Below are 24,650 nucleotides of genomic sequence, written 5' to 3'. Positions count from 1 at the left end.
AAATATTTGAGCGGGAAATCAGCACGTTGCTGATTGGTCGAAGCCTCCAGCAGAACTGTATAAAAGGAGAGGTTTTTCCCCCAGCCTGTTGCTGGGTTCACCCTATATTAAAGAGCTGTTGTCACTACCCTGGTCTCCAGCCTCGTTACTTCCCGAACTTAACATTGGCGACGAAGGTGGGATCTCGAGGCTAAGGAGAACCAGAACCGAGCTGAAGCACGATGAACCCGAACCCAGCAAACTCAGGGCAGAAAAGCGGAGATGGCCAGTTACACTCCGCCCGCACCGTTTGACCCGGCCAAAGAGAAATGGGAGCGTATATGACCCGTTTGAAAGCTTTCTAAGCCAACGAACTGCATGGAGTTCCAGATAACCGAAAAGGGCTTATTTCTTAAGCCACTGCGGTCGGAGGTCATCGACATCGCGGAAGCCCTGGCAGAGCCAACGCCGTTGCAGTCGGTGTCGTGGCCAACTTTACAGACTTTACTAAGAAACCACGCCGCTGCGCCGTCCAAATACGTGCGGCGGTTTGAATTCGGAGGCGAAGGCAGATGGAGGCGAATCCATGGCGACTACATGGCCGCCCTAAGAAGGCGTCCAAGGACTGCGGATACCGTGACCTAGGCGAGGTGCTCTCGAGCAACTCATCCGAGGTCAAAGACATCCGATTGCGGCGGCGGCTGCTGGCAAAGCAACCTCACGCTAGCCACGCTCTGGGCGAAGCCAGAGCACATGAAATGTCATCCCAAGCGGCAGAGACACTGCAGAAGCCGGTTCCACAAAGGCGGCGCGAAGGCAACTCCGGTGCACCAGGAGGAGGTTCAGACCGAATCCGGCGGTGAAGACGAGGAAGGGTCTGCCGCACGAGAAAGCGACAAAGGGGACCGAGGCGAATGCGGAAGCTGCGGGGTCAACACCAGCGCCAACGCTGCAAGTTTAAAGGCGACATGTCGGCGGTGTGGGAAGAAAAGGGCACCTAGCTCAAGTTTGTCGAGCGGCCCAACCTTCCGCCGAAAATTCAAATCGGCCAATCAGGCGCGGAATCGGCAAGGCGACCCGCGATTGGCTCAAACAAAAAGCGCGGATTCCAACCAAACAACTGTGGTCATAGGCGCGCCTCGGCAAAGTGGAGAAGAAGATCTTCACCAGGCCAAAAATAGAGGTGTACGGTGCGGCTTGAAGTAGACACGGGATCAGCAATCACCATCATGTCCTGGGACACTTTGGCGAAGTCGCTGCCGTCCGTCGCGAAGCGCCACCTGCAAGCACAACGGCTACGAGTGCACGACTACCAGGGGAATCGCATCCCTGTTCGAGGGGCCACCTCCGTCCGAGTCGGTCGGTCCACATAAAAGACCCTGCCCATCACGATCGTCGAAGGAACTCTGCCCAGTCTGTTGGGACTAGACTGGTTTCGTGCCCTGGGCATGGGAGTGACTGGCATCTACAGAAGTGACTGTAACCTGAAAGACATTCTCTTTAACGAGTTCGAAGATGTCTTCAAGGACTGCCTGGGCAAGTACAAGGGACCCCTATTTCCTTCAACTTAGACCCCAGGTAGCCCCCATTAGGCTTAAGGCGAGGAGAGTCCTTTGCCCTAAAACCAAAAATCGATAAGGAGCTGGACAAGCTCATAAATCAGGGATTTTGGTGCCAGTCGATCACGCAAAGTGGGAGGCGCCAATCGTCACCCATAAAACCGGACGGGTCAATTAGAATTTGCGCTGACTACAAGGCGGCGGCAACAAAGCCTTACAGAAAAGCGCTTACCGGTTCCAGTGGTGCAACACTTATTGCACTCTTTGGGGCAAGGGCAAGTCTTTGCAAAGTTAGACTTGGCCCAAGCCTACCAACAACTGCCAGTGACGCCCGCTGGCGAAGCCCAAGCGATTGTGGCACAGGGGGCCTTCAAGTGCACCCGATTGCAATTTGGGGTCAGTGTGGCACCAGGGCTGTTCCAAAACCTGATGGAACGACTACTGCAGGGGCTCCCAGGGTAGTTCCCTACTTGATGATGTCCTAATTTCAGGGAAAACATGGAGGAATTGGGGAGCGGTTAAGAAAGGTCTTGAGCATTTTCCGGACAGCGGATTAAAAGTCAAGACAAACAAATGCCAGATAGGGGTCGAATCCGTCGATTTCTTGGGCTACGGATAGACAAGAAAGGAATTCACCCTACTGAGAGCAAGGTTAAGGCAATTAGGAAGGCTCCAGCGCCCAAAAACAAAGCAGAGCTGCAGGCATTCCTGGGATTGGTTAATTTTACGCGGTCTTTTAAAGAACAAAGCAACCGTTGGAACCGCTGCATAGGCTCTTAGGAAAAATACTGTTTGGTCTTGGGGAAAGTCAGAAAATAGGGCTTTTGAAGCAGTAAAGAACCTGCTCTCAAGTGATAGCCTGCTCATCCAATATCACGACTCATTACCCTAGTGCTGGTTTGCGATGCCTCCCTTATGGGGTGGGGGCTGTACTCAGCCATAGACTTCAAAGCAGCACAGAAGCCCCTATAGCGTTCTACTCTAGAACGATGTCCTCCCAGAGAGGAACTACAGCCAATTAGACAAAGAAGCACTAGCCATTGTATCAGGGGTCAAAAATTCCACGAGTATGTCTTTGGGCGGAATTTTGAAATCGTGACTGACCACAGACCGCTACTAGGGATACTGGCTGGCGATCGCCAACGCCTGTGGCACTTTCGCCACGCTTGACCCGATGGACTATATTCTTAGCCGCTTACTCGTACAAGCTGCAGCATCGACCAGGAAAGAAGTGGGGCATGCAGGCGCGTTAAGCGATGCCCACTACCAGGCGACCGAAGACCCCACTCCGGGCGCCCATCCTACTTATTGACTCGTTGGACTCTGGCCCAGTCACATCTAAGGAAGTGGCTCGGGCATCATACCGGGACATTGTGTTAAGGACTGTACTCGGTTGGGTACAGAGAGGGTGGCCCGCTGCGCGGGCGAGCAGTTCAAGAATTTGTTAAAAAGCGAGATGAGCTCTCGGCTCAAGGGGTGCCTGTTATGGGGTGATCGTGTAATAATTCCTGATAAGCTAAGGGAAAGGTATTGGACCTCCTCCACGAGGTCACCCAGGGATCGTAAGGATGAAGGGGTTAGCTAGAAGCTATGTATGGTGGCCACTCATGGGCCAGAGATTGCTGAGAGGGTAGGGAAATGCCAAGCTTGCCAAGAGTCCAGACCTCTACCCCAACAGCCCCAGTCAGAGAATGGGAAAAGCCCCAAGGGCCCTGGTCAAGAATCCACATTGATTTTGCTGGCCCTTTCACGGCCAAACATTCCTAGTGGTTGTGGATGCATTTTCCAAATGGTTGAGATCATACATGAAATCCACTACGGCGAAGCAGTAATCGCAACTCTGCGCCACCTATTGCAACTCACGGGTTGCGGACACTCTGGTGTCCGACAATGAGCCCAATTCACGGCAGCCCAGTTTGAAGAATACCTGGCAGAGGAAGGCATCCGACATGCCCTCTCTGCGCCTTTCCACCCTGCGTCGAATGGCCTTGCAGGCGTTCCGTCCGGGCGCTAAGGAGGCATTGTCAGGCTCAAGCCAGGTGACTGGCAAACAAAAATAGACTTTCCTAGCCGTCCAGCACAGAACCCCAAGCACGGCCACGGGAAAAGCCCAGCCGAATTGCTAATGGGTGGAAACTCCGGTGCCCACTTGACCGCTTGAACCCCATTACACACCGAGGGTTACAAGGGGGAACTAGAAAAGACAAGGGAAATGAGCATAGGCGACCGAGTGTGGGCCCGAAACTATGGGGACGGCCCTAGTTGGTTCGCAGGACAAATAATAAAGATAACCGGCCCAAAATCGTACATGGTAGAGCTACCAGTCAACCGAGTGTGGGCGCCACATAGATCAGTTAAGGAAACGAATAACTGACCAAACCGAACCAAATGAAACAGATCATGACCAATACCAATTTGAATCCACAGCTGACAATGACCCGGGGGAGGCGCAAGACTTAGCTGAGGTCCCAGAGTTCCAGCGACGCCATCAGGTCCCCGAGGGAAGCAGCAGGGAAAGTTCCAAAATTAATCCAAGGCCGGATGGCCAAGAAAAAGAGTCGGCCAATAATCCGGAGCCCGTTGGCCCAGAGGAAGAGCTGGGAGGAGAAAACAGCCCCTCCGACCAGCTCAAAACACCACCCAGAACTGAACCGCGCAGGTCAGAAAGAACTAGGAGACGCCCAGGTTATTTGCGTGACTACGTCGAAAAATAACATGTAAATAAATATGTAAATAGAGGCAAAGTGTTTTCTGGGAGGGGAGGAGTGTTATGTATTCATGTTGTACCTTTAAATATTTGAGCGGGAAATCAGCACGTTGCTGATTGGTCGAAGCCTCCAGCAGAACTGTATAAAAGGAGAGGTTTTTCCCCCAGCCTGTTGCTGGGTTCACCCTATATTAAAGAGCTGTTGTCACTACCCTGGTCTCCAGCCTCGTTACTTCCCGAACTTAACAAAGACAGTCTGTTATTAACACAGCTGCTTGCAATTACTGCAAGTTCAAGTCCCACCAGGCCCAAGGTTGACTCAGCCTTCCATCCTTTATAAGAATAGAATAGAATAGAATAGAATAGAATAGAATAGAATAGAATAGAATAGAATAGAATAGAATAGAATAGAATTTATTGGCCAAGTGTGATTGGACACACAAGGAATTTGTCTTGGTGCATATGCTCTCAGTGTACATAAAAGAAAAGATATGTTCATCAAGGTACGACATTTACAACACAATTGATGGTCAATATATCAATATAAATCATAAGGATTGCCAGTAACAAGTTATAGTCATACAGTCATAAGTGGAAAGAGATTGGTGATGGGAACTATGAGACGATTAATAGTAGTGCAGATTCAGTAAACAGTCTGACAGTGTTGAGGGAATTATTTGTTTAGCAGAGTGATGGCCTTCAGGAAAAAACTGTTCTTGTGTCTAGTTGTTCTGGTGTGCAGTGCTCTATAGCGTCGTTTTGAGGGTAGGGGTTGAAACAGTTTATGTCCAGGATGTGAGGGATCTGTAAATATTTTCACGGCCCTCTTCTTGATTCGTGCAGTATACAGGTTCTCAATGGAAGGCAGGTTGGTAGCAATTGTTTTTTAAAATGAGGACCCAGATTGTTGGGGGCAATAAGTTGACTTTGTATATAATATACAAATGGATGAAGACTATTGCTTAACATAGTGTAAGCCGCCCTGAGTCTTCGGAGAAGGGCGGGATATAAATGCAAATTTTTAAAAAAAAAAAAACGAAGGTCAAAGTTTCAGTTTTTTTCTTCACAAGCACAATTTTTTTTTTGTTTATTTTATATCCCGCCCTTCTCCGAAGACTCAGGGCAGCTTACAGTGTATAAGGCAATAGTCTCATTCTATTTGTATATTTTTTTTACAAAGTCAACTTATTGCCCCCCCAACAATCTGGGTCCTCATTTTACCTACCTTATAAAGGATGGAAGGCTGAGTCAACCTTGGGCCGGGCTTGAATCTGCAGTAATTGCAGGCTACTGTGTTCTAATAACAGGCTTCTTAACAGCCTGAGCTATCCCGGCCCTTTCCAGAAGCAATTCCAGAAACGATACCCGAATAAAGGCATATTCTCCTCGTAGAATAAAATAATCAGTTTAACAATTCCTGCTTTATCTTCCTTGCTATGGAAATAATACGTATTTCTATTTGCACTTAGTAATCTTTGTGAACTGTCACCATTTTTATTTACAAAACTTGTTGTATTCTTTCAAATTCTCTGACCTTACTGAAAGAAAAGGGGCGGGGGAACTCTTTTTTTCACCTTTTTTTTCTCCTTCAAAGTACTAAACTTTTTTTAAAAAACACTTTTTTAAAAATCAGAACTTTCTAATACATCTTTTTCTCTGACTTCTTAACATACAAGTATTGCAGTGACGTCCCTCCCACCGAACTATTCTTATAGAATATTTTTTTTCTTTTATTAACATCCTTCGTAACATAAGAGTTTTTCTTCAAAACCGGTACATCATTTTCTTTAACTTTCTCTTAATATAGGTACTCTCAAATACATTTCCAATAGCTTTTGCCTACTTTAAGAATTACTTAAACATTGTGTGTGTGTGTGTGTGTGTGTGTGTGTGTGTGTGTGTGTGTGTGTGTGTGTGTGTGTGTGTGTGTGTTAAAAAAATAGCTTTCAAGAAGAGACTGGACTGCCATCTGTCAGAAATGGTGTAGGGTCTTCTGCTTGGCCGGGGGTTGGACTAGATGACCTGCAGGGTCCCTTCCAACTCTTGTTATTCTGCTTCTCTCCTTGAGTAGTTTCCATGCATCGTTTCTTATCTTGCCTTCAGGTGCTTTTGGTAAATAAATTGACGCGGGTGAAGTCCAGACATCTTCTTCAAAGTTGCCAAAACTACATACCGTTCACAACCTTTAAACAAATACCCGCCCCACCCCCCCCAGTAAGTGAACTCACCACTGATTGGTGTCCATTATAATTGCTGTCCATCCTATCCAAGATGACAGCGCGGACACCATGAAACGCCTCTCTCACCGGTCAGCTGGACCGGCCACCTAAATAAGGCAGGGGTCTCCAACCTTGGAAACTTTTAAGACTTGTGGACTTCAACTTCAATTCTGGGAGTTGAAGTCCACAAGTCTTAAAGTTTCCAAGGTTGGAGACCCCTGAAATAAGGAGCCGGGACGGAGGTGAGTGGCATAAAGCTCAGCTAATGACAGGCAGGGAGGGGGGGGGAAGCGGGCCCGAGAAATGAAAGTTTTGTTTTGAAAGTTTGTTTCACTGCGTCTTCCGCTCGCTTGCCAGTCGTTTCTTGGAAGCGCATTTTGAGCGCAGAGTCCAGTGAGCGCTGCCGGCGTCCGTCTTAATCTCGCACTTCAAGGGAGGGTTGCCTGGATCTGGAAAGGATCCCACCCACACCCACACCCGCCCACGTGAATCCCATCATGCCCAGCCCGCAGTTGATGGGCTTGTAGGCAACCCAAGCCCCTACCAGCTTCCCAAAGAGACGCCCGATCGCAATAGATTCGTTTTCGGGTTTCTATTTTTTTTCCCCCAGAAACGGTCAGATTTTCTTTTAAACTGTTTTGGCAGATTGGAGTGACGGAGAGGCGGGGTTTAATTTATGCTTGTCGTCCAGCCTTCCGCCCCCTTAGTCTTTCCCGGTGCCTAGAACTCCAGATCCCATAGTCCCCGGCTGTCACCCTCGGCTGCCTACTGGGATTTCATCGCTCCTTGCAGTGCCCTTCAAAGGAGATCTTCGCATGGATACGGTCGAGCGGAAAGTGATAGTTTGCCTGCTGTTAACAGAATAACAGAGTTGGAAGGGACCTTGGAGGTCTTCTAGTCCAACCCCCTGCTCAGGCAGGAAACCCTACACCACTTCAGACAAATGGTTGTCCAATCTCTTCTGTGAAACCTCCAGTGTTGGGAGCATTTACAACTTTTGGAGGCAAGTTGTTCCACTGATTAATTATTCTACCTGTCTGGAAATTTCTCTTTATTTCTAGGTTGTTTCTCTCCTTGATTAGTTTCCATCCATTGCTTCTTGTCCTGCCTTCAGGTGCTTTGGAGAATAGCTTGACCCTTTGTTCTTTGTGGCAGCCCCTGAGATATTGGAACACTGTTATCATGTCTCCCCTAGTCCTTCTTTTCATTAAACTAGACATACCCAGTTCCTGCAACCGTTCTTTATGTTTTAATTTTTTTTTATTTCTTTTTGTCACAACAGTATACACAGACAATTGTCATAGATAAAACAACATGTCTTGAAGAAAATATATATATATATAAGTAAAAAAAATATGCATCAACTATATTAATTTGATATAATGAAGGCAACAATAGGACAGGAACGGTAGGCACTATTGTGCTCTCCAGTCCTCCAATCATCTTTGTTGCTCTTCTCCGTACTCTTTCTAGAATCCACATCTGTTGTTACTTCCTCTTCTCTTCCTGTTTTATCACTTGTGGTATCCACAGAGAATTCACTTCTGGCAGCCTCAACATTATTATTTGACGCTGTTGTAATGTGTCTTGGATGTTTTTTCTCCAAGACACACGAGAAGAACATCAAACAGCCATGTAGTTATTTGTAACTGCTTGTTAGCTGTTGTTACTTGAAGTATTTTGTGCTCTTTAGAAAATAATATTTAATAATATTTTTATTTGGTAAAAAAGTGCTTTTAACCAATATCAGTTTCTGAAAAGTCCCTATTCTCTGAGGCTGAACTTCCGCTTTTCCGTTTACAGACTTCAAGAGGAGTTTGACGTACGACGTCAACCAAGAATCAGTTTGATCTAGGAGTTAAGGCATCAGCTGGAAACCAAGAAAAAGGTGAGTTCAAATTTTGTCTTAGTCATGAAACCCAGCTGGGTGACTTTGGGCCAGTCATTCCCTCTCAACCCAACCCATATTACAAGGTTGGGTTTATGGGGATAAAGAGGAAAAAGTATGTTCACTACATTTCTAAAAATAATAAAAGTGGGGTTAAAATAAACGGAAGTGAGATTTTGTTTCTGGCCAGTTGTGTGGTCAAATATTTCTAAAACTGCAACTCAATTGAATCAAACAGATTTGCAAAACTTTGCATTGTCTTTGCAAATAAGCTTCATTATAATTCTATTAAAATGTTCCATGAGATTTCTCTCCCCCTACCAAAAAAATAAAATAAAATCAGGAGATTTCCTAGACTTGTTTGGTAGATTTTGGATCTAGAAGACAAAAATCCCTTTACTAAATTATGCCCATGTAAGATTTCATTTGCAGTAAGAGGCAGTGAATCAGGGGTGAGATGCTACTGATTTGGGGCGGTAAAGTAAAAAAAAAAAGTTCCCATGATCACATGGCACAGTTGATTGTCTGAACCTTTTTTTTTACTTTTTTTTTTTGCATTTTTTACCAGTGTGGGTAATAGGTAGTAAAAAAAATGCTTAAAAAAGTAAAAAAAAAAAGGTAATCAGCTGTGACAATCAGCTGTGTGGTGCGATGATTGGAACTTTTTTTTTTTTACTTTTTAAAGCATTTTTTTACTACCTATTGCCTGAACCGGTATTTTTGTGTAAAGTGTGAAAGTTTTTGAGCTCTCTGTGACTCTGTGAGGTTCCTGCTTATTGCAGGGGCCATTTTGTGTGAAGTCCAGCTGCTTTTGCATTGTGTGTGAGTCATTTGTGTAGTTGTTGTGTTATTTTTGTATAAAGTATGATAGTTGGTTTTCCCAGTCACATGACCACCAAGCCATGCCCACCGAGTCACATGACTGTCAAGCCACGCCCACCCAGTCACATGACTGCCAAGTCACGTCCACAGAATCAGTAGGGAAAAATTTTGGATTTAACCACTGCAATGAGTTCTGAAGGACATTACAGGTAGTCCTTGACTTACAACCATAATTGAGCCCAACATTTCTGTAGCTAACAAGACAGTTGTGAACTGTTACGCCCATTTTACAACCTTTCATGCCACGACTTTTAAGTGAATTACTGTAGCTATTAAGTTAGTAACAATTGTTAAGTGAATCTGGTTTCCTCAATGACTTTACTTGTCAGAAGGTCACAAAAGGGAATCATGTGGCACAGTGGTGGGTTTCAAAAAATTTTACTACTGGTTCTGTGGGTGTGGCTTGGTGGGCATGGCATCAGTGGTGGGTTGGCTTGGTGGGCATGTGAAGGGAAGGTTACTGCAAAATCCCCATTCCCTCCTGATCAGCTGGGACGTGGGAAGCAGAGAATAGATGGAGGCAGGGGCAGTCAGAACTTTTATTACTGGTTCTCCAAACTACTCAAAATTTCTGCTACCGGTCCTCCAGAACTGGTCAGAACCTGCTGAAACCCATCTCTGTTCATTGCAACATTGCAACAGTCATAAATACATGCCAGTTGCCAAGCATTCAAATGCTGATCATGTGACCATGGGGACACTGCAATGGTTGTATGAAAAACCAGGGCACGGCACAGAGGTAACACAGGTAGCCGACAGTTCAAACCGTCCCTCTATTGCTCCAAATTTCCCCAAATGCTCCGATGTTTCTGGCCAGTCCTAGAGCAAAGTGATCACACACACGCAAAGTGATCACACACCTCAAGCAGCCTCTGGCTGCAAATAGTTCAGCCCAGTGGTGAAATCCTCCGCGGGTCACCACTGGTTTGCTGCCCGCGCATGCGTGGTGCATGCCAGACGCACACTGCACACACCCGCATGTGCAGTGCGCGCCAAACAAATGCTACGCATGCATGCTCAGTGCACACCAAACGCACGCTGCAAGAGCATGAACAGTGCGCACCAAACACGCACTCCATGCAGAAAAAAGAGCCATTTGAATGTAAGTAGAACAGCAAGGGGGAGAACAGCTGTGCCGCACGATTTAGATTTGCTAGAAAGTAGCATTTGATTGTTGTTGAAGGCTGAAAGGTGGAGGGTGTGGTTGGTCTTAAGAGGGAGGGTCTTGTAGGTGATCGTTGTGGAGTTGTAGTTGGTGATTGGCTTTGGAGGGGGTTGAATTCTCTGTCCAGAGCGATGGACACATTGTACCAGTCATTTAGTTGTTCTGGGATTCCTCTGGTGGAGCAGGCTTTTCTGTAGTATAGGCAGCCGCATAATGACGGGTACATAAATCTAGGTTCCTTCCCAGGGTATCCCATCCCTCAAGGTGAGGTGTGGCAAGGTGAGGTGTGGCAAGTTTTCTTTAAACCAAGCATCGTCAGTGCTTTTTAGTGAATATAAATTGCGCAGCACAGCTGATCGTTGGAAATACCAGTTCAGACCAACTGGTAGCTTTTTTTGTTTACACCCTGAAGTGGGGCGAACTGGTAGGATTTCACCACTGGTCCAGCCCAACGTTGTCAGCACAATGGCTGCAAAACAAGAAATCCAAAAAGAATGCAAGTAATCCAGGAAAGTTCAAATATCAGCACTCAACACTCCAGGAATTTAGCATTTGATCCCAACAAATGCCCCTTCCCACAGCATCTCCTTAAGTCTCAGTCCCCAGGTGTGCCTTGTGAAGAGGGGCGGGGCATTTTCCTCCTGAGTAGTCAGGTCAGTCTGCACTGTTCTCACCTCTCCACTCTCAGTGCTCAAGGATCAGGAGGGTCCTTGCTCATCGCCTGAGTTCTGTCTCCCACGTTCACTGCTCTTGGGTCATCCTGCCCCCCTTCCTCCCTGCCTACAAACTGTCCCAATCCTGAAAGGCCCTGACCTGACTCGGCCTCTTCTGCCGCACATTCCTCCCAAGCCAACAAAGCCACCCCCTCAATCTCTGTCGGCTCCAGTTCTGGCTCATCTTCCTCCACAGATTCAGGTTCCAATGAGGGCATGACAGTAACTTCGAGCAGTCACTAAATGAGGAGTGTCAAACTCAATTGCGTCACGGGCACATCACAAGGGTTTTTTGCCTCTGCAAAGCTGGGGTGGGCGTGGCCTGCATGTGACGTATCTGGTCTGCGGGCTGCCAGTTTGACAGGCCTGGACTAAATGAATAGTTCTAAGTTAAGGACTGCCTATAATTTTCTCCCCAATTAATAATAATTAAATTAAGGGTTTACTGTACATCTACTTCTTTTAAGTCTGGAACAAGGGGTGTGAGCAGAAAAGGAAAGCCTTCATTTTTGACTGGGCTTCCCATCACTATTTGAGGAGTTGTAAAAGCAAAAATAAAAGGGACATGGTGGCTCAGAGGCTAAGAAGCTGAGCTTTTCGATCAAAAGGTCAGCAGTTCAGCAGTTCGAATCCCTAGTGCCACGTAATGGGGTGAGCTCCCGTTACTTGTCCCAGCTTCTGCCAACCTAGCAGTTCAAAAGCACGTAAAAAACGCAAGTAGAAAAAATAGGGACCACCTTTGGTGGGAAGGGAACAGCGTTCTGTGCGCCGTTGGCATTGAGTCATGCCGGTCACATGACCACGGAGATGTCTTCGGACAGCGCTGGCTCTTCGGCTTTGAAACGGAGATAAGCATCACCCCCTAGAGTCGGGAACGACTAGCATATATGTGCGAGGGGAACCTTTACCTTTACCTTTAAAAGCAAAAATGTAGTGAACTTACAACACATAGTTTATTCTTCTTCTTCTTTTTTTAGTAATTCCTGATGGAAACTAATCCTATAAGTAGAAGGTACGAAACCAGAAGTGCCACAGCAGAATCAGTGGCCAAATCTCACGCTGACCAGGGTCGGACTAAAAGATTATTTCCTGAAAGTCAGGATGATGACGATGACATTATACCCTCCTCTTCCTCCTCCTCCTCCTCCTCAAAAGAAGATCCTGTAAATCCTGTAAACAGAAGGTATGAAACAAGAAGTGCTGCAGCAGAACCAGTGGCCAAATCTTGCGTTGACTGGAGTTGGACTGAAAGTTGTCCATCTCCTGAAAGTCAGGATGATGATGATGATGACGAAATTAAATCCTCCTCTTCCTCCTCCTCCTCCTCCTCCTCAGAAGAAGATCATGTAAGTCCTGTAAGTAGAAGATACGAAACCAGAAGCACCACAGCAGAATCAGTGGCCAAATCTCACGTTGACCAGGGTCGGACTAAAAGATTATTTCCTGAAAGTCAGGATGATGACGATGAAATTACACCCTCCTCTTCCTCCTCCTCCTCCTCCTCAAAAGAAGATCCTGTAAATCCTGTAAACAGAAGGTATGAAACAAGAAGTGCCGCAGCAGAACCAGTGGCCAAATCTTGCATTGACTGGAGTTGGACTGAAAGTTGTCCATCTCCTGAAAGTCAGGATGATGATGATGACGAAATTAAATCCTCCTCTTCCTCCTCCTCCTCCTCATCCTCAGAAGAAGAAGATCCTGTAAATCCTGTAAACAGAAGGTATGAAACAAGAAGTGCCACAGCAGAACCAGTGGCCAAATCTTGCGTTGACTGGAGTTGGACTGAAAGTTGTCCATCTCCTGAAAGTCAGGATGATGATGATGACAAAATTAAATCCTCCTCTTCCTCCTCCTCCTCCTCCTCATCCTCAGAAGAAGATCGTGTAAGTCCTGTAAGTAGAAGATACGAAACCAGAAGCACCACAGCAAAACCAGTGGCCAAATCTCGTGTTGACTGGCGTCGGACTAAAAGATATCAATTTCCTGAAAGTCAGGACGATGACGATGAAATTGCATCCTCCTCTTCTTCCTCATCATCGTCATCCTCCAAAAGAGATCCCAAGTCCAGTTCAAAAGAAGATGTAGATGGAAAAGAAGAAGGGACCGCCATACTTAGCGAAAGTCATGGTGAAGCTGGGAGCGATACCGATTTACAGAAAGTTTGCAGTGATGTTTCTTCTGAGAATCTGGAAGAAGAAAACATCTCCTTTGGAAAGAGGAAGAGACCTTGGACAGTTGTGATGTATGACAGTGAGGAAAGGAGTGGCAACGACGTCCCTAGGAAAGTGATTGCTAAAAGCAGGAGCGTAATTAGAGAAGATGATTTATCTGCCGGTGAGGAGTCACCCACATCCCCAGAAGAGAAAGCCGCCAATAGAAAACGAGAAAGACACCGAAAGCTTCAAGAACTGTCCTACCGGCAATCAGGAAAATCCGTCAAAGTCAATCAACGTGATGAGGTACATTTCCAATTCATTTCAAAAGCATATTTTCACACTTGCTTTTTCACACCTGCTGCTAGACCACAGATGGATTACACCTTACTCCACGTGAATTTTAGAAGCACCTTTTTATATTTACCTTGTGATCCCAACACTATGAAAGTAGCCATAAATAATTAGCTTGTGAATGGCTTCATTTGATTACGTGCCATCAAGTACATAATTGACTTATTTAGTTTCCTAGTATGATTGTTGTTTTGGGTTTTTTTTATAATTTTTATAATTTTTTTAATATAAATATTCCATCTTCCCTTAAACAGTGGGTCATCTGGATGCAAATATCTCTGTGCAATAACCATCAAGATTTACAATAGCATTTATTACATTGATATTCATTCTCTGATCTTACAATTGTAGTATTTAACGTAGTAAGCCTATTCATTTTTCCCTCTTAACATATCTTCTAATAGAATAGAATAGAATAGAATAGAATTTTTTTAATACAAATATAATGATAATATTAAGCATAATAATCCTAATAGTCGTAATACTAACAATCATATTGTTTGCATGTCTATCTTAACATATTTTCTACTCTTCTCTAATCTCCTCCTTTTTATTTCCATGCCTTTTATCTCTGTATCTTGTCTAATATTTCTATTTAATACTTCCAATGCCAATACAAATAATAGGGGAGACAAGGGGCATCCTTTTCTTGTACCTTTCTTAATGCTAACCTTCTCAGTCATATCTCTATTTACCATCACTTTGCAGTTTGTTTGTAATATATCTCCTTAATCATATTAATAAATCTCTCCCCAAAGTCCATATCTTTTAGTTGTGCTAGCATGAATTGCTAGTTCACATTATCAAATGCTTTCTCTGTGTCTAGGAAGATCAATGCCATTTGCTTCTCTGGATGAGCTTCATAGTACTCCAATGCATTTAAAATTATTCTCATATTGTCTTTAATTTGTCTCTTAGGTAAACCATTTTGATCTGGATGTATAAATTGATTTAAAAATCTTTTTAGTCTTTCTGCAATTATTGAGGCGAATATTTTATAACCAGCATTCAGTAAAGATATTGGTCTATAGTTTTTTATCGATTGTAGGTCGGCATCTTTTTTTGGTATGAGAGTAACATATGCTTCCATCTATGAATTTGGTACTTTCGCTTCTAACAAAAGTTCATTGAATACTTCCAACATTGGAATACTTAAAGTACTTTGTAGGTTTTTATATAGTTCTGCTGGTAATCCATCCAGTCCTGGAGTTTTACCGTTCTTTTGCCTCTTGATTGCTTCTGTTAATTCCATCTTTGATATACGTTCATTAGCATTGCTTTCACTGTTTCAGGTATTTTAGGTAGTTCCGCTTTTTTTAAATATTGTTTTATTTTATCTTCTGAGATTGACTCTTGATCATATAGTTTTTCATAGTAATTTTGAATCACTTTCTTTTTATCATCACTTTGATGGTGAAGAGTTCCTTCATCATCCAGTAGTGAGTGTATCAATTTCTTTTCTTTCTCCTTTTTCAATTTATATGCCAGCCATCTTCCTGGTTTATTTGCATTTTCAAAGAAATTTTGCTTAGCATTTTTAATTTTTTGTGCTAGTTCTTCTTTATCTGTTAGATTCAGCTTATGTTTCATTAATACCATTTGGATTTTTATATTCTTTTGTGTGTGTGTGTGTGGATCTTTTTGTAGCTCTGTCTCTAGTCTCTTATATCCTTTTTCTAGTATCTTTTGATTTTGTCTCTTGTTTTTGTATTTCTTTCCCTTATATGTTATAGTTAATCCTCTAATATATGCCTTAGCTGTGTCCCATACATTTTGTAATGATGTTTCTTCTTTTCTGTTCTCTTTAAAGAAAAAGTCCAGTTCTCTTTCCATAAATTGAATAAATTCCTTTTCTTTTAGTATTGATTAATTCAACATCCATTTTTTATTTTATTTTTTGCATTTATATCCCACCCTTCTCCGAAGACTCAGGGTGGCTTACACTATGTCAAGCAATAGTCTTCATCCTTTTGTATATTATATAAAACGTCAACTTATTGCCCCCAACAATCTGGGTCCTCATTTTACCTACTTTATAAAGGATGGAAAGCTGAGTCAACCTTGGGCCTGGTGGGACTTGAACCTGCAGTAATTGCAAGCAGCTGCTGTTAATAACAGACTGTCTTACCAGTCCCTTCCATATAACTTTTAAAATCTTAATTTCCTTTTTTATCCCTTCCATATAACTTTTATTGCATTGTGATCCCCCCAATTACTTGTTTCTATATTTATTTCTTCTATATTAGATTTTGCTGACATCCATATCATATAATATTCTGTTTGTTCTTTCTCCTTTTCAATTTATATGCCAGCCATCTTCCTGGTTTATATCCTTCTTCTAGTATCTTTGATTTTGTCTCTTGTTTTGTATTTCTTTCCCTTATATGTTATAGTTAATCCTACATCCAGTGAGGCCAATCATAAACACCATAAATTAAACTTTTTTTTTAACTTTTATTTTGAAAAATAAATTGCACTGGTTCAATAATTGTTTTTCTTATTTAACCAATAGACCACAGTTTCACATAACCTAATATACATATTTACAGAGTGCTTTATTCTTCTGATTATCAGTACCAGCTATTCAAAATATTTAATTAAAGTATTTTACAATGAAAGAAAGTTGGTGGCCCTCTGACACAATTCAGGCTTCTCATGCGGCCCCTGATAGAAATTAATTGCCCACCCCTGCTCTAATATATGCCTTAGCTGTGTCCCATACATTTTGTAATGATGTTTCTTCTTTTCTGTTCTCTTTAAAGAAAAAGTCCAGTTCTCTTTCCATTCATTGAATAAATTCCTTTTCTTTTAGTATTGATTAATTCAACATCCATCTTTTTTTTTTTTTTTGCATTTATATCCCGCCCTCTCCGAAAACTCAGGGTAGCTTACACTATGTCAAGCAATAGTCTTCATCCTTTTGTATATTATATAAAACGTCAACTTATTGCCCCCAACAATCTGGGTCCTCATTTTACCTACTTTATAAAGGATGGAAAGCTGAGTCAACCTTGGGCCTGGTGGGACTTGAACCTGCAGTAATTGCAAGCAGCTGCTGTTAATAACAGACTGTCTTACCAGTCTGAGCCACCAGAGGCCCATCTTAATTTCCTTTTTTATCCCTTCCATATAACTTTTATTGCATTGTGATCCCCCCAATTACTTGTTTCTATATTTATTTCTTCTATATTAGATTTTGCTGACATCCATATCATATCTATTCTTGACCAAGACATATGTCTATTTGAATAAAATGAGTATTGGTTTTCCTTGGGATATATCTCTCACCATGCATCTTAGATGCCTAGTTCTTCCGCCATTTTGAAGAAAGCCTTAGGAAGTGTTTTCCTAGCTTTTTTTTATTTACCTTTCTGGTTTTAAATCAGTGTGCTGCTTTATCATCTTTTCCAGCCATGTATGTATTTTTGTCCAGTATTTTTTTGCTTCTACACTTGTCCAGCAAATATGATAATAGGACGCAGGTATCTGGTGGCACTTCCAACATTGGAATACTTAAAGTACTTTGTAGGTTTTTATATAGTTCTGCTGGTAATCCATCCAGTCCTGGAGTTTTACCGTTCTTTTGCCTCTTGATTGCTTCTGTTAATTCCATCTTTGATATACATTCATTAGCATTGCTTTCACTGTTTCAGGTATTTTAGGTAGTTCCGCTTTTTTTAAATATTGTTTTATTTTATCTTCTGAGATTGACTCTTGATCATATAGTTTTTCATAGTAATTTTGAATCACTTTCTTTTTATCATCACTTTGATGGTGAAGAGTTCCTTCATCATCCAGTAGTGAGTGTATCAATTTCTTTTCTTTCTCCTTTTTCAATTTATATGCCAGCCATCTTCCTGGTTTATATCCTTCTTCTAGTATCTTTGATTTTGTCTCTTGTTTTGTATTTCTTTCCCTTATATGTTATAGTTAATCCTACATCCAGTGAGGCCAATCATAAACACCATAAATTAAACTTTTTTTTTAACTTTTATTTTGAAAAATAAATTGCACTGGTTCAATAATTGTTTTTCTTATTTAACCAATAGACCACAGTTTCACATAACCTAATATACATATTTACAGAGTGCTTTATTCTTCTGATTATCAGTACCAGCTATTCAAAATATTTAATTTAAGTATTTTACAATGAAAGAAAGTTGGTGGCCCTCTGACACAATTCAGGCTTCTCATGCGGCCCCTGATAGAAATTAATTGCCCACCCCTGCTCTAATATATGCCTTAGCTGTGTCCCATACATTTTGTAATGATGTTTCTTCTTTTCTGTTCTCTTTAAAGAAAAAGTCCAGTTCTCTTTCCATTCATTGAATAAATTCCTTTTCTTTTAGTATTGATTAATTCAACATCCATCTTTTTTTTTTTTTTTGCATTTATATCCCGCCCTTCTCCGAAAACTCAGGGTAGCTTACACTATGTCAAGCAATAGTCTTCATCCTTTTGTATATTATATACAAAGTCAACTTATTGCCCCCAACAATCTGGGTCCTCATTTTACCTACTTTATAAAGGATGGAAAGATGAGTCAACCTTGGGCCTGGTGGGACTTGAACCTGCAGTAATTGCAAGCAGCTGCTGTTAATAATAGACTGTCTTACCAGTCTGAGCCACCAGAGGGCCCATCTTAATTTCCTTTTTTATCCCTTCCATATAACTTTTATTGCATTGTGATCCCCCCAATTATTTGTTTCTATATTTATTTCTTCTATATCAGATTTTGCTGACATCCATATCATATCTATTCTTGACCAAGACATATGTCTATTTGAATAAAATGAGTATTGGTTTTCCTTGGGATATATCTCTCACCATGCATCTTGGATGCCTAGTTCTTCCGCCATTTTGAAGAAAGCCTTAGGAAGTGTTTTCCTGGCTTTTTTAATTTACCTTTCTGGTTTTGTAATCTAATTCCGTATCCACAATTGCATTAAAGTCTCCTACTATACATATGTTTTCATACTCCAGTTCTATTATTTTCTTTTGAAGTTTACCAAAAAATCCTCTTGATTAATATTTGGTGCGTATATTACTACTAAGAGTATCTGTTTATAGTTCACCATCAAAATCCTCCCTTCCTCATCCATAAAAATTTGTTTAACATTTATTATCTCTTTTACGTAAAGGGCTATTCGCTTCTTCTTTTGTTGTGATAGAGAAGTATATAACTTGGCAATTTTGGGATATTCCAATATTTTATTGTGTTGTTTTTTAATGTGAACTTATTGCAAGCAGATTATGTCTAACTTTATTTTTTCTAATTTACTAAAAATCTTTTTCCTTTTTATTGCCGAATTTAATCCATTTATTTAATTGACATTAATTTTATTTATTCTTTCATAATTTACTTATAGATGGGTTTTGTCATTCTAGTCGCTCTTATCTCTCTCAGTTCTTTTGCCTTCGCTTCTTCTCTTTTTTTCTATTTCCTCCAAATCTCTTTCATCTTCTTTTTGTTGTATATTTTTCTCTCCTGTAGCTTCCTCCCATCGCTTGTCCTCTTCTTTTCCTCTTATTCTCATTTCCTCTTGTGGTCCAAAATAATGCTCATAAAATTGTTCTGTTTTTTCAGAACAGAAAAAAAGATGGGCAATGAACCAAAACCTGTGTAATGATAAATAATACAGACTGATGTTAGAGAAGGAGTTGACTCTATTTTTCCAGATAAATAAAAAAGAAGACACCTCAATTCAAAATTTATGGGATAACACAAAAGCTTACATTCGGGGACTGATGATTGCATATAACTCCAGGAAAAATAAGGAAAGAAGACTACAACACCAAAGATTACAAGAAGAACTCCAAAAAACAGAATACAAACTATAGAAAGATCCACAAAGTAAAAGGATAAAAGAAAAATTGAATATTTTAAAACTTAAGATTAATTTGATAACACAAAAAGAACTAGCACAGAAGATTAGGATGGTGAAACAAAATTACTTTGAAAATGCAAATAAAACTGTCCAATGGTTAGCGTACAAATTAAAAAAAGCAAAAGCAAAAAGAACAATACATCAACTATAGAATGAAAGTGTAACGGTACAGTACAAATGGGGGGAAAAAAAGAAAATAATACAAAACTTCTTTTAAAGTTATATAACCAGGAATATATAGCAGAAGATAAAATCCGGTGGCCTACCGGCTGACCCTGCCGCGTTCCATGCGGATCCATCCCGTCTTCCACCGGTCCTTGCTGGTCCGAGGCCCCGACGTGTGCCCTCTGGCGCCCGGCGCCACCCGGTGCCACCCGGCGCCGTCGGCGAGGACGGGGCGGAGGAGTACTAGGTGCACAGTGTACGCGACTCCCGCTGGCTGAAGGGGTGCTTCCAATACCTGATTGCGTGGCAGGGGTACGGGACCAAGTTCACCTGGGTCGACGCCTCTGACGTCCACGCCCCAGACCTGGTGTGGGCCTTCCACGAGCAGAACCCGGCCCGACCGCATCCCGATCATCAGCCCCGGGGAAAGGGCCCTGCGGTGAGGGATAGTGTTGTGTCTCGCTCACTCCCCCCGATGCAGCCGGGCCCCTCTTATCTCCTGCCGGATGCTGATAGTTCGGAAGAATGTCCTGGAATGCCTCCAGCCCCCAGCCCTGGCACCATGCCCGGACAGGCCGAGCAAGACGAAGGGCCTGACATGCCTTCAGCCCCTAGTCCTGGCACCATGTCCAGGCAAACAGAGCAACTAAACCCCTCCCCCACAGCATATGAGCCTGAAGAATGTGAAGCCAGTCATGAGCTAAGATTACCAACAGCTGGAGGCTGGAGAGATCCTCACTTCCGGAGAGTAGAGAGGCGACATCAGCAAAAGGAAGGGAGGGGCAGGCCTGGATAAGTGCTGAGTCATAAAGCCACACCCCATGGCCTATATAAAGGATCTGCTTTCTGGCATTCTCTGAGTCAGGCAAAGTCTAACTTGGATTGCTGAAGTCACGGTGTGGCTCAGGCTGTAAGAAGCCTGTTATTAAACACAGCTGCCTGCAATTACTGCAGGTTCTAGTCCCACCAGGCCCAAGGTTGACTCAGCCTTTATAAGGTAGGTAAAATGAGGACCCAGATTGTTGGGGAGGCAATAAGTTGACTTTGTATATAAATATACAAATAGAATGAGACTATTGCCTTACACAATGTAAGCCGCCCTGAGTCTTCGGAGAAGGGCGGGATATAAATGTAAAAAAAAAAAGTCACTTCCTGGTCTCCTGCCTGCCTTGAGAACTCTGATAGGACTTTGGCAGAGCTGCAGAGGCACTCTTGATATGGACTTCCCCGACCCGGCTGTCAGCAGAGGAGTGGGACACGACAGTGGCTGTCCCCAACAGAAATAATGAAACACCCAAATTTATTGGATGTAGATAATATAATTAGATATGAGAAACTGGTAAATGATCAGGGAAATTTGAGAACAAAACACGAACTGGAAAAAGAGATAGGTGGGGAGTTAGATTGATGGACATACACACAAATACAATCAAGATATACAGAGGATAAAAAACTATGAAATACAAAAAGAAGCAGCAAGAATTGGATAAAATTGTACATGGAACAGAGATAAAATTAATCAGTAAAATATATAAATATCTATTGCGGATACAAAATGGAAGATGAGGTGGTTAAAGAAACAATGATTAAATGGGCAAAAAAAATTGGATACAATATAAACTGGAGAAATGGAAAAAAAATGTGGGAAACAAATATAAAATTGACTAAGTCTGCGGCATTTAAGGAAAACCAGTTGAAGATGTTTTACAGATGGCATCTCCCACCGGCAAGGCTTGTTAAGATGTACCCAAATAGCTTCCCAATATGCTGGAAGTGCAAAAAAGTATATGGAATGTATTACCATCTATGGTGGACATGTCTATCTGCAAAAAAAATTTGGGCCAAAATCAGAAAATGGCTGGAAGAAATAATTGACCAACACATAGACTGGAAACCACAGACCTTTTTGCTGGGAATACTCAATAGGAAATATAATAAAGAAATAAGGTATCTAATCTTACACATAATAACAGCCGCAAGAATATCTTATGTACAGAACTGGAAAAATGAAAATATACCATCGGAGGAGGAAGTGATAAGAAAAATCCTGGACTGTGCTGAGATGGATAAATTAACAAAGGAGATAAAAGAAAAGGAAGATACGGAATATTATATAGTATGGAATAAATTGTATGATTGGATAGAAATTAGAAATGGTAAATGACAAAAAGGGGAAAGGGTCACATATACACATACAAAAAAGGGTAGTGCACGAAAGAAAATGAATTGTTATAATGATAGTTATGATGGAATATATACAGAAATAAGGGATAATGGGACAAAAAAGATAAGTATAATTAAAGGAAACAAGGGGGAAAATGTAAATAATAGAGGAATACCGAAATGAAGCTGATGTAAAGAAGGAGTATATGTTTTAAGTTAGTGTTTGTTATGTCTTGTAGTGGGGTTTTTTTGTTGTTGTTGTTAAAAAATTTAAAAAAATGTTCTGTTTTTTTCTATGGAATCCAATCTATGTCTTTGCTCCATCCAAGTCACCAATATTTCCTCCGGTATCAGGAATTGGTATTCCTTCCTTATTTCTCTAAGCCTTCTCAGAATCTGTTTTAAGATTACTATTTCTTTCCCTTTATATTTTAAAGGATCATCTCTCACTCTTCGTAGAATCTCTGCTTTCATTGCTTTTTTAGTGAATCTCACATGTACCTCTCTAGGAAATCTGTTTCTTGTCATATATCTGGTATTAACTCTAAATATTTCATCAACCTCTGCAAGAACTTTTTCTTTAGTCACCTCTAAGGCATTTGTCAGCAGCTCTGCCAATATCTCCACTAAATTTTCTCCCTTTTCTTCTTCAATATTCTGGAACTCCAATTAGTAATCAGCCCTATCCATCTCCAATGATATTATTGTTCTTTATTTATTTTTATCTGCCAGCGTAAATCTGTAATCAACTTCTTCCACTCTTTTTTCCATTTGTTCAACTTTCTCTTCTACTTTCTGCATGCGTTGATCACTATTTACCATCATTTGTTGAACATTCTCTAATTTGTCCTCTACTTTCCCTATTCTTTCCTTGAAGTAATCATGCAGGGCTTGAATCATCCCTTTTAATTCTGCCTGCATCACATTCATTTTCTCTTGCTGTAACATAGCATCCAAAGTCCTCTGCCCTGATGGGCTAGATCAGTGGTTCTCAACCTTTATAGTGCTACGACCCCTTTAATACAATTCCCCACAATGTGGCAACCCCTTTAATACAATTCCCCATGATGTGGCGACCCCAACCGTAAAATATTTTGGTTTTGAATTTATTGCGCCTGAAGCCATATTGGCTAGCGATCTGAACTGCTTGTGATTGCCTTGAGGACGGAGGCATTAAAGTGGAGACTCCTTCCCTATTAAGTTTATTGCACCTGAAACCAGATTAGGCTAGCAATTGGGAGTGATTGCAGCTGGCTTGAGAAGGAGACATCAGAGCAAAGATTTCTCTCTTTTTAAATTCATCCCGCCTGAAGCTGAATTCGGCTAGCAATTTGAAGAGCCTGCAGCTGGCTTGTGGAGTCAACCATTGGAGCGCGATTCTTCGACTCGCAAGTATACTTCCCATATTTCCAATGTCTTAGGCGACCCCTGGCAAATCGCCATTTGACCCCCAAAGGGGTTGTGACCCACAGGTTGAGAACCGCTGGGCTAGATGTTGCTGATGATGATGCTGAAGATGGTGTAGATGGTGCTTTCTTCATTTTAAAATATTTTAGTATTTGTAATCCACAAAAAGTAAATGATAAAGTTATCAATTTTAATCCAAGAGAAAAAAAGCAAAAAAAATATAGATTATAATCCAAATGTTATCAATCTTTTAACCCCATCCTTGTTATTTTCATCAGGTTCTTCAAACCCTAATCCTTTCTTATCCAAAAAAGAGATAATAAATTGATAAATTGTAATCCACATATGCCCACCAAGTCCTAAAATTCAACCGCCAGCTATTTTATATCCATAAATAGAGAGTTCACAGAGCAGAAAAAAAATAAGAGAAATGGAAGTATTTTGCTGTTTATATTTCCATTTGAGTTCCAAGAGCTACACTGTTTAAAAATAACATATCTCAGTGTTTTGTTCTCTCTGTGTGTGTTATTTAAACAGCTTATAGCACAAGAATTGTTTCTCTAGTAGTCAGTTCTTATTCTCAGTCTCACAGTCTTTCAAGGTTATGTATTTTATATATTTTTCCTCTTTCTCCCTTTCAGTTCCCAGCTTCCTCTTCCAATTCTGCCTGTAGGTGCACTGTAGCTCTGCTTCTCTCTTTCTCTTTCTCTTTTTCTTTCTCCTTTTATACAGTATACTCTGGTTCAAATTTTATAGAAAAGGGATTAAAAAGAAAGTTCTATATATCCATGTTTTATAGTATCCAAAAGCTTCAAAATTATTGAGTATTGTATTTGAGGTACATTCTTTTTCTAAAAAGTTCTCTAGCTTAACTTCCTGTTTTAAGAATGGCTCTTAGGCATTCCTCACTGCTTTTCTCAGGAGGTAGAGAAAAAAACAGTTCCAGCTCCTCCTTTTGGGTCCCATTTTCACCCAGATGTTTTCCAGAGGGCTCTTTCTTCCATTAAAGTTAAAAATTCAAAGTTGGAAATCTCTCACCCAGATCAATCACACTGTCATGTATGATTTTTGTTGATTGCTTGTTTAGTAACCTATGACTATCACTAAGTGTTGTATCTTATAATTCATGATGAATGTATTTATGATGACTATGATCATGATTTATCACATATCTTTTATGTACACTGAGAGTTTATGCACTGAAGAAATTCCTTGTTTGCCCAATCACACTTGGCCAATAAAAAATTCTATTCTATTCTATTCTATTCTATTCTATTCTATTCTATTCTATTCTATTCTCTCATCTCATCTCATCTCATCTCATCTCATCTCATCTCATCTTGATGATGAAGTTATCCATTCAGTTGTATCATAGGCCAGGTCTCTCTATTATCAACTCCCAGAATTC

The 24,650-nt window shown here is 41.5% G+C and overlaps 1 protein-coding gene across 1 annotated transcript in view; it reads left to right on the top strand.

The window, feature by feature from the left end:
* Positions 1-7,126: 7,126 nt before the first annotated feature.
* Positions 7,127-24,650, top strand: part of CCDC82 (coiled-coil domain containing 82) — a 36,000-nt gene continuing 18,476 nt past the window's right edge. Inside the window, exons 1-3 of the mRNA XM_058185198.1 lie at positions 7,127-7,467; positions 8,268-8,352; positions 12,090-13,571. Of these exons, the coding sequence (XP_058041181.1) occupies positions 12,099-13,571 (1,473 nt within the window). The 5' untranslated portion in view covers positions 7,127-7,467; positions 8,268-8,352; positions 12,090-12,098. The remainder of the gene's footprint in view (positions 7,468-8,267; positions 8,353-12,089; positions 13,572-24,650) is intronic.

Source organism: Ahaetulla prasina, chromosome 5 (assembly GCF_028640845.1).
Source record: "Ahaetulla prasina isolate Xishuangbanna chromosome 5, ASM2864084v1, whole genome shotgun sequence".
Classification (NCBI taxonomy): Eukaryota; Metazoa; Chordata; class Lepidosauria; order Squamata; family Colubridae; genus Ahaetulla; species Ahaetulla prasina.
Note: the sequence above shows the minus strand (reverse complement) of the source record. Positions and strands in the feature narration are given on the sequence as shown.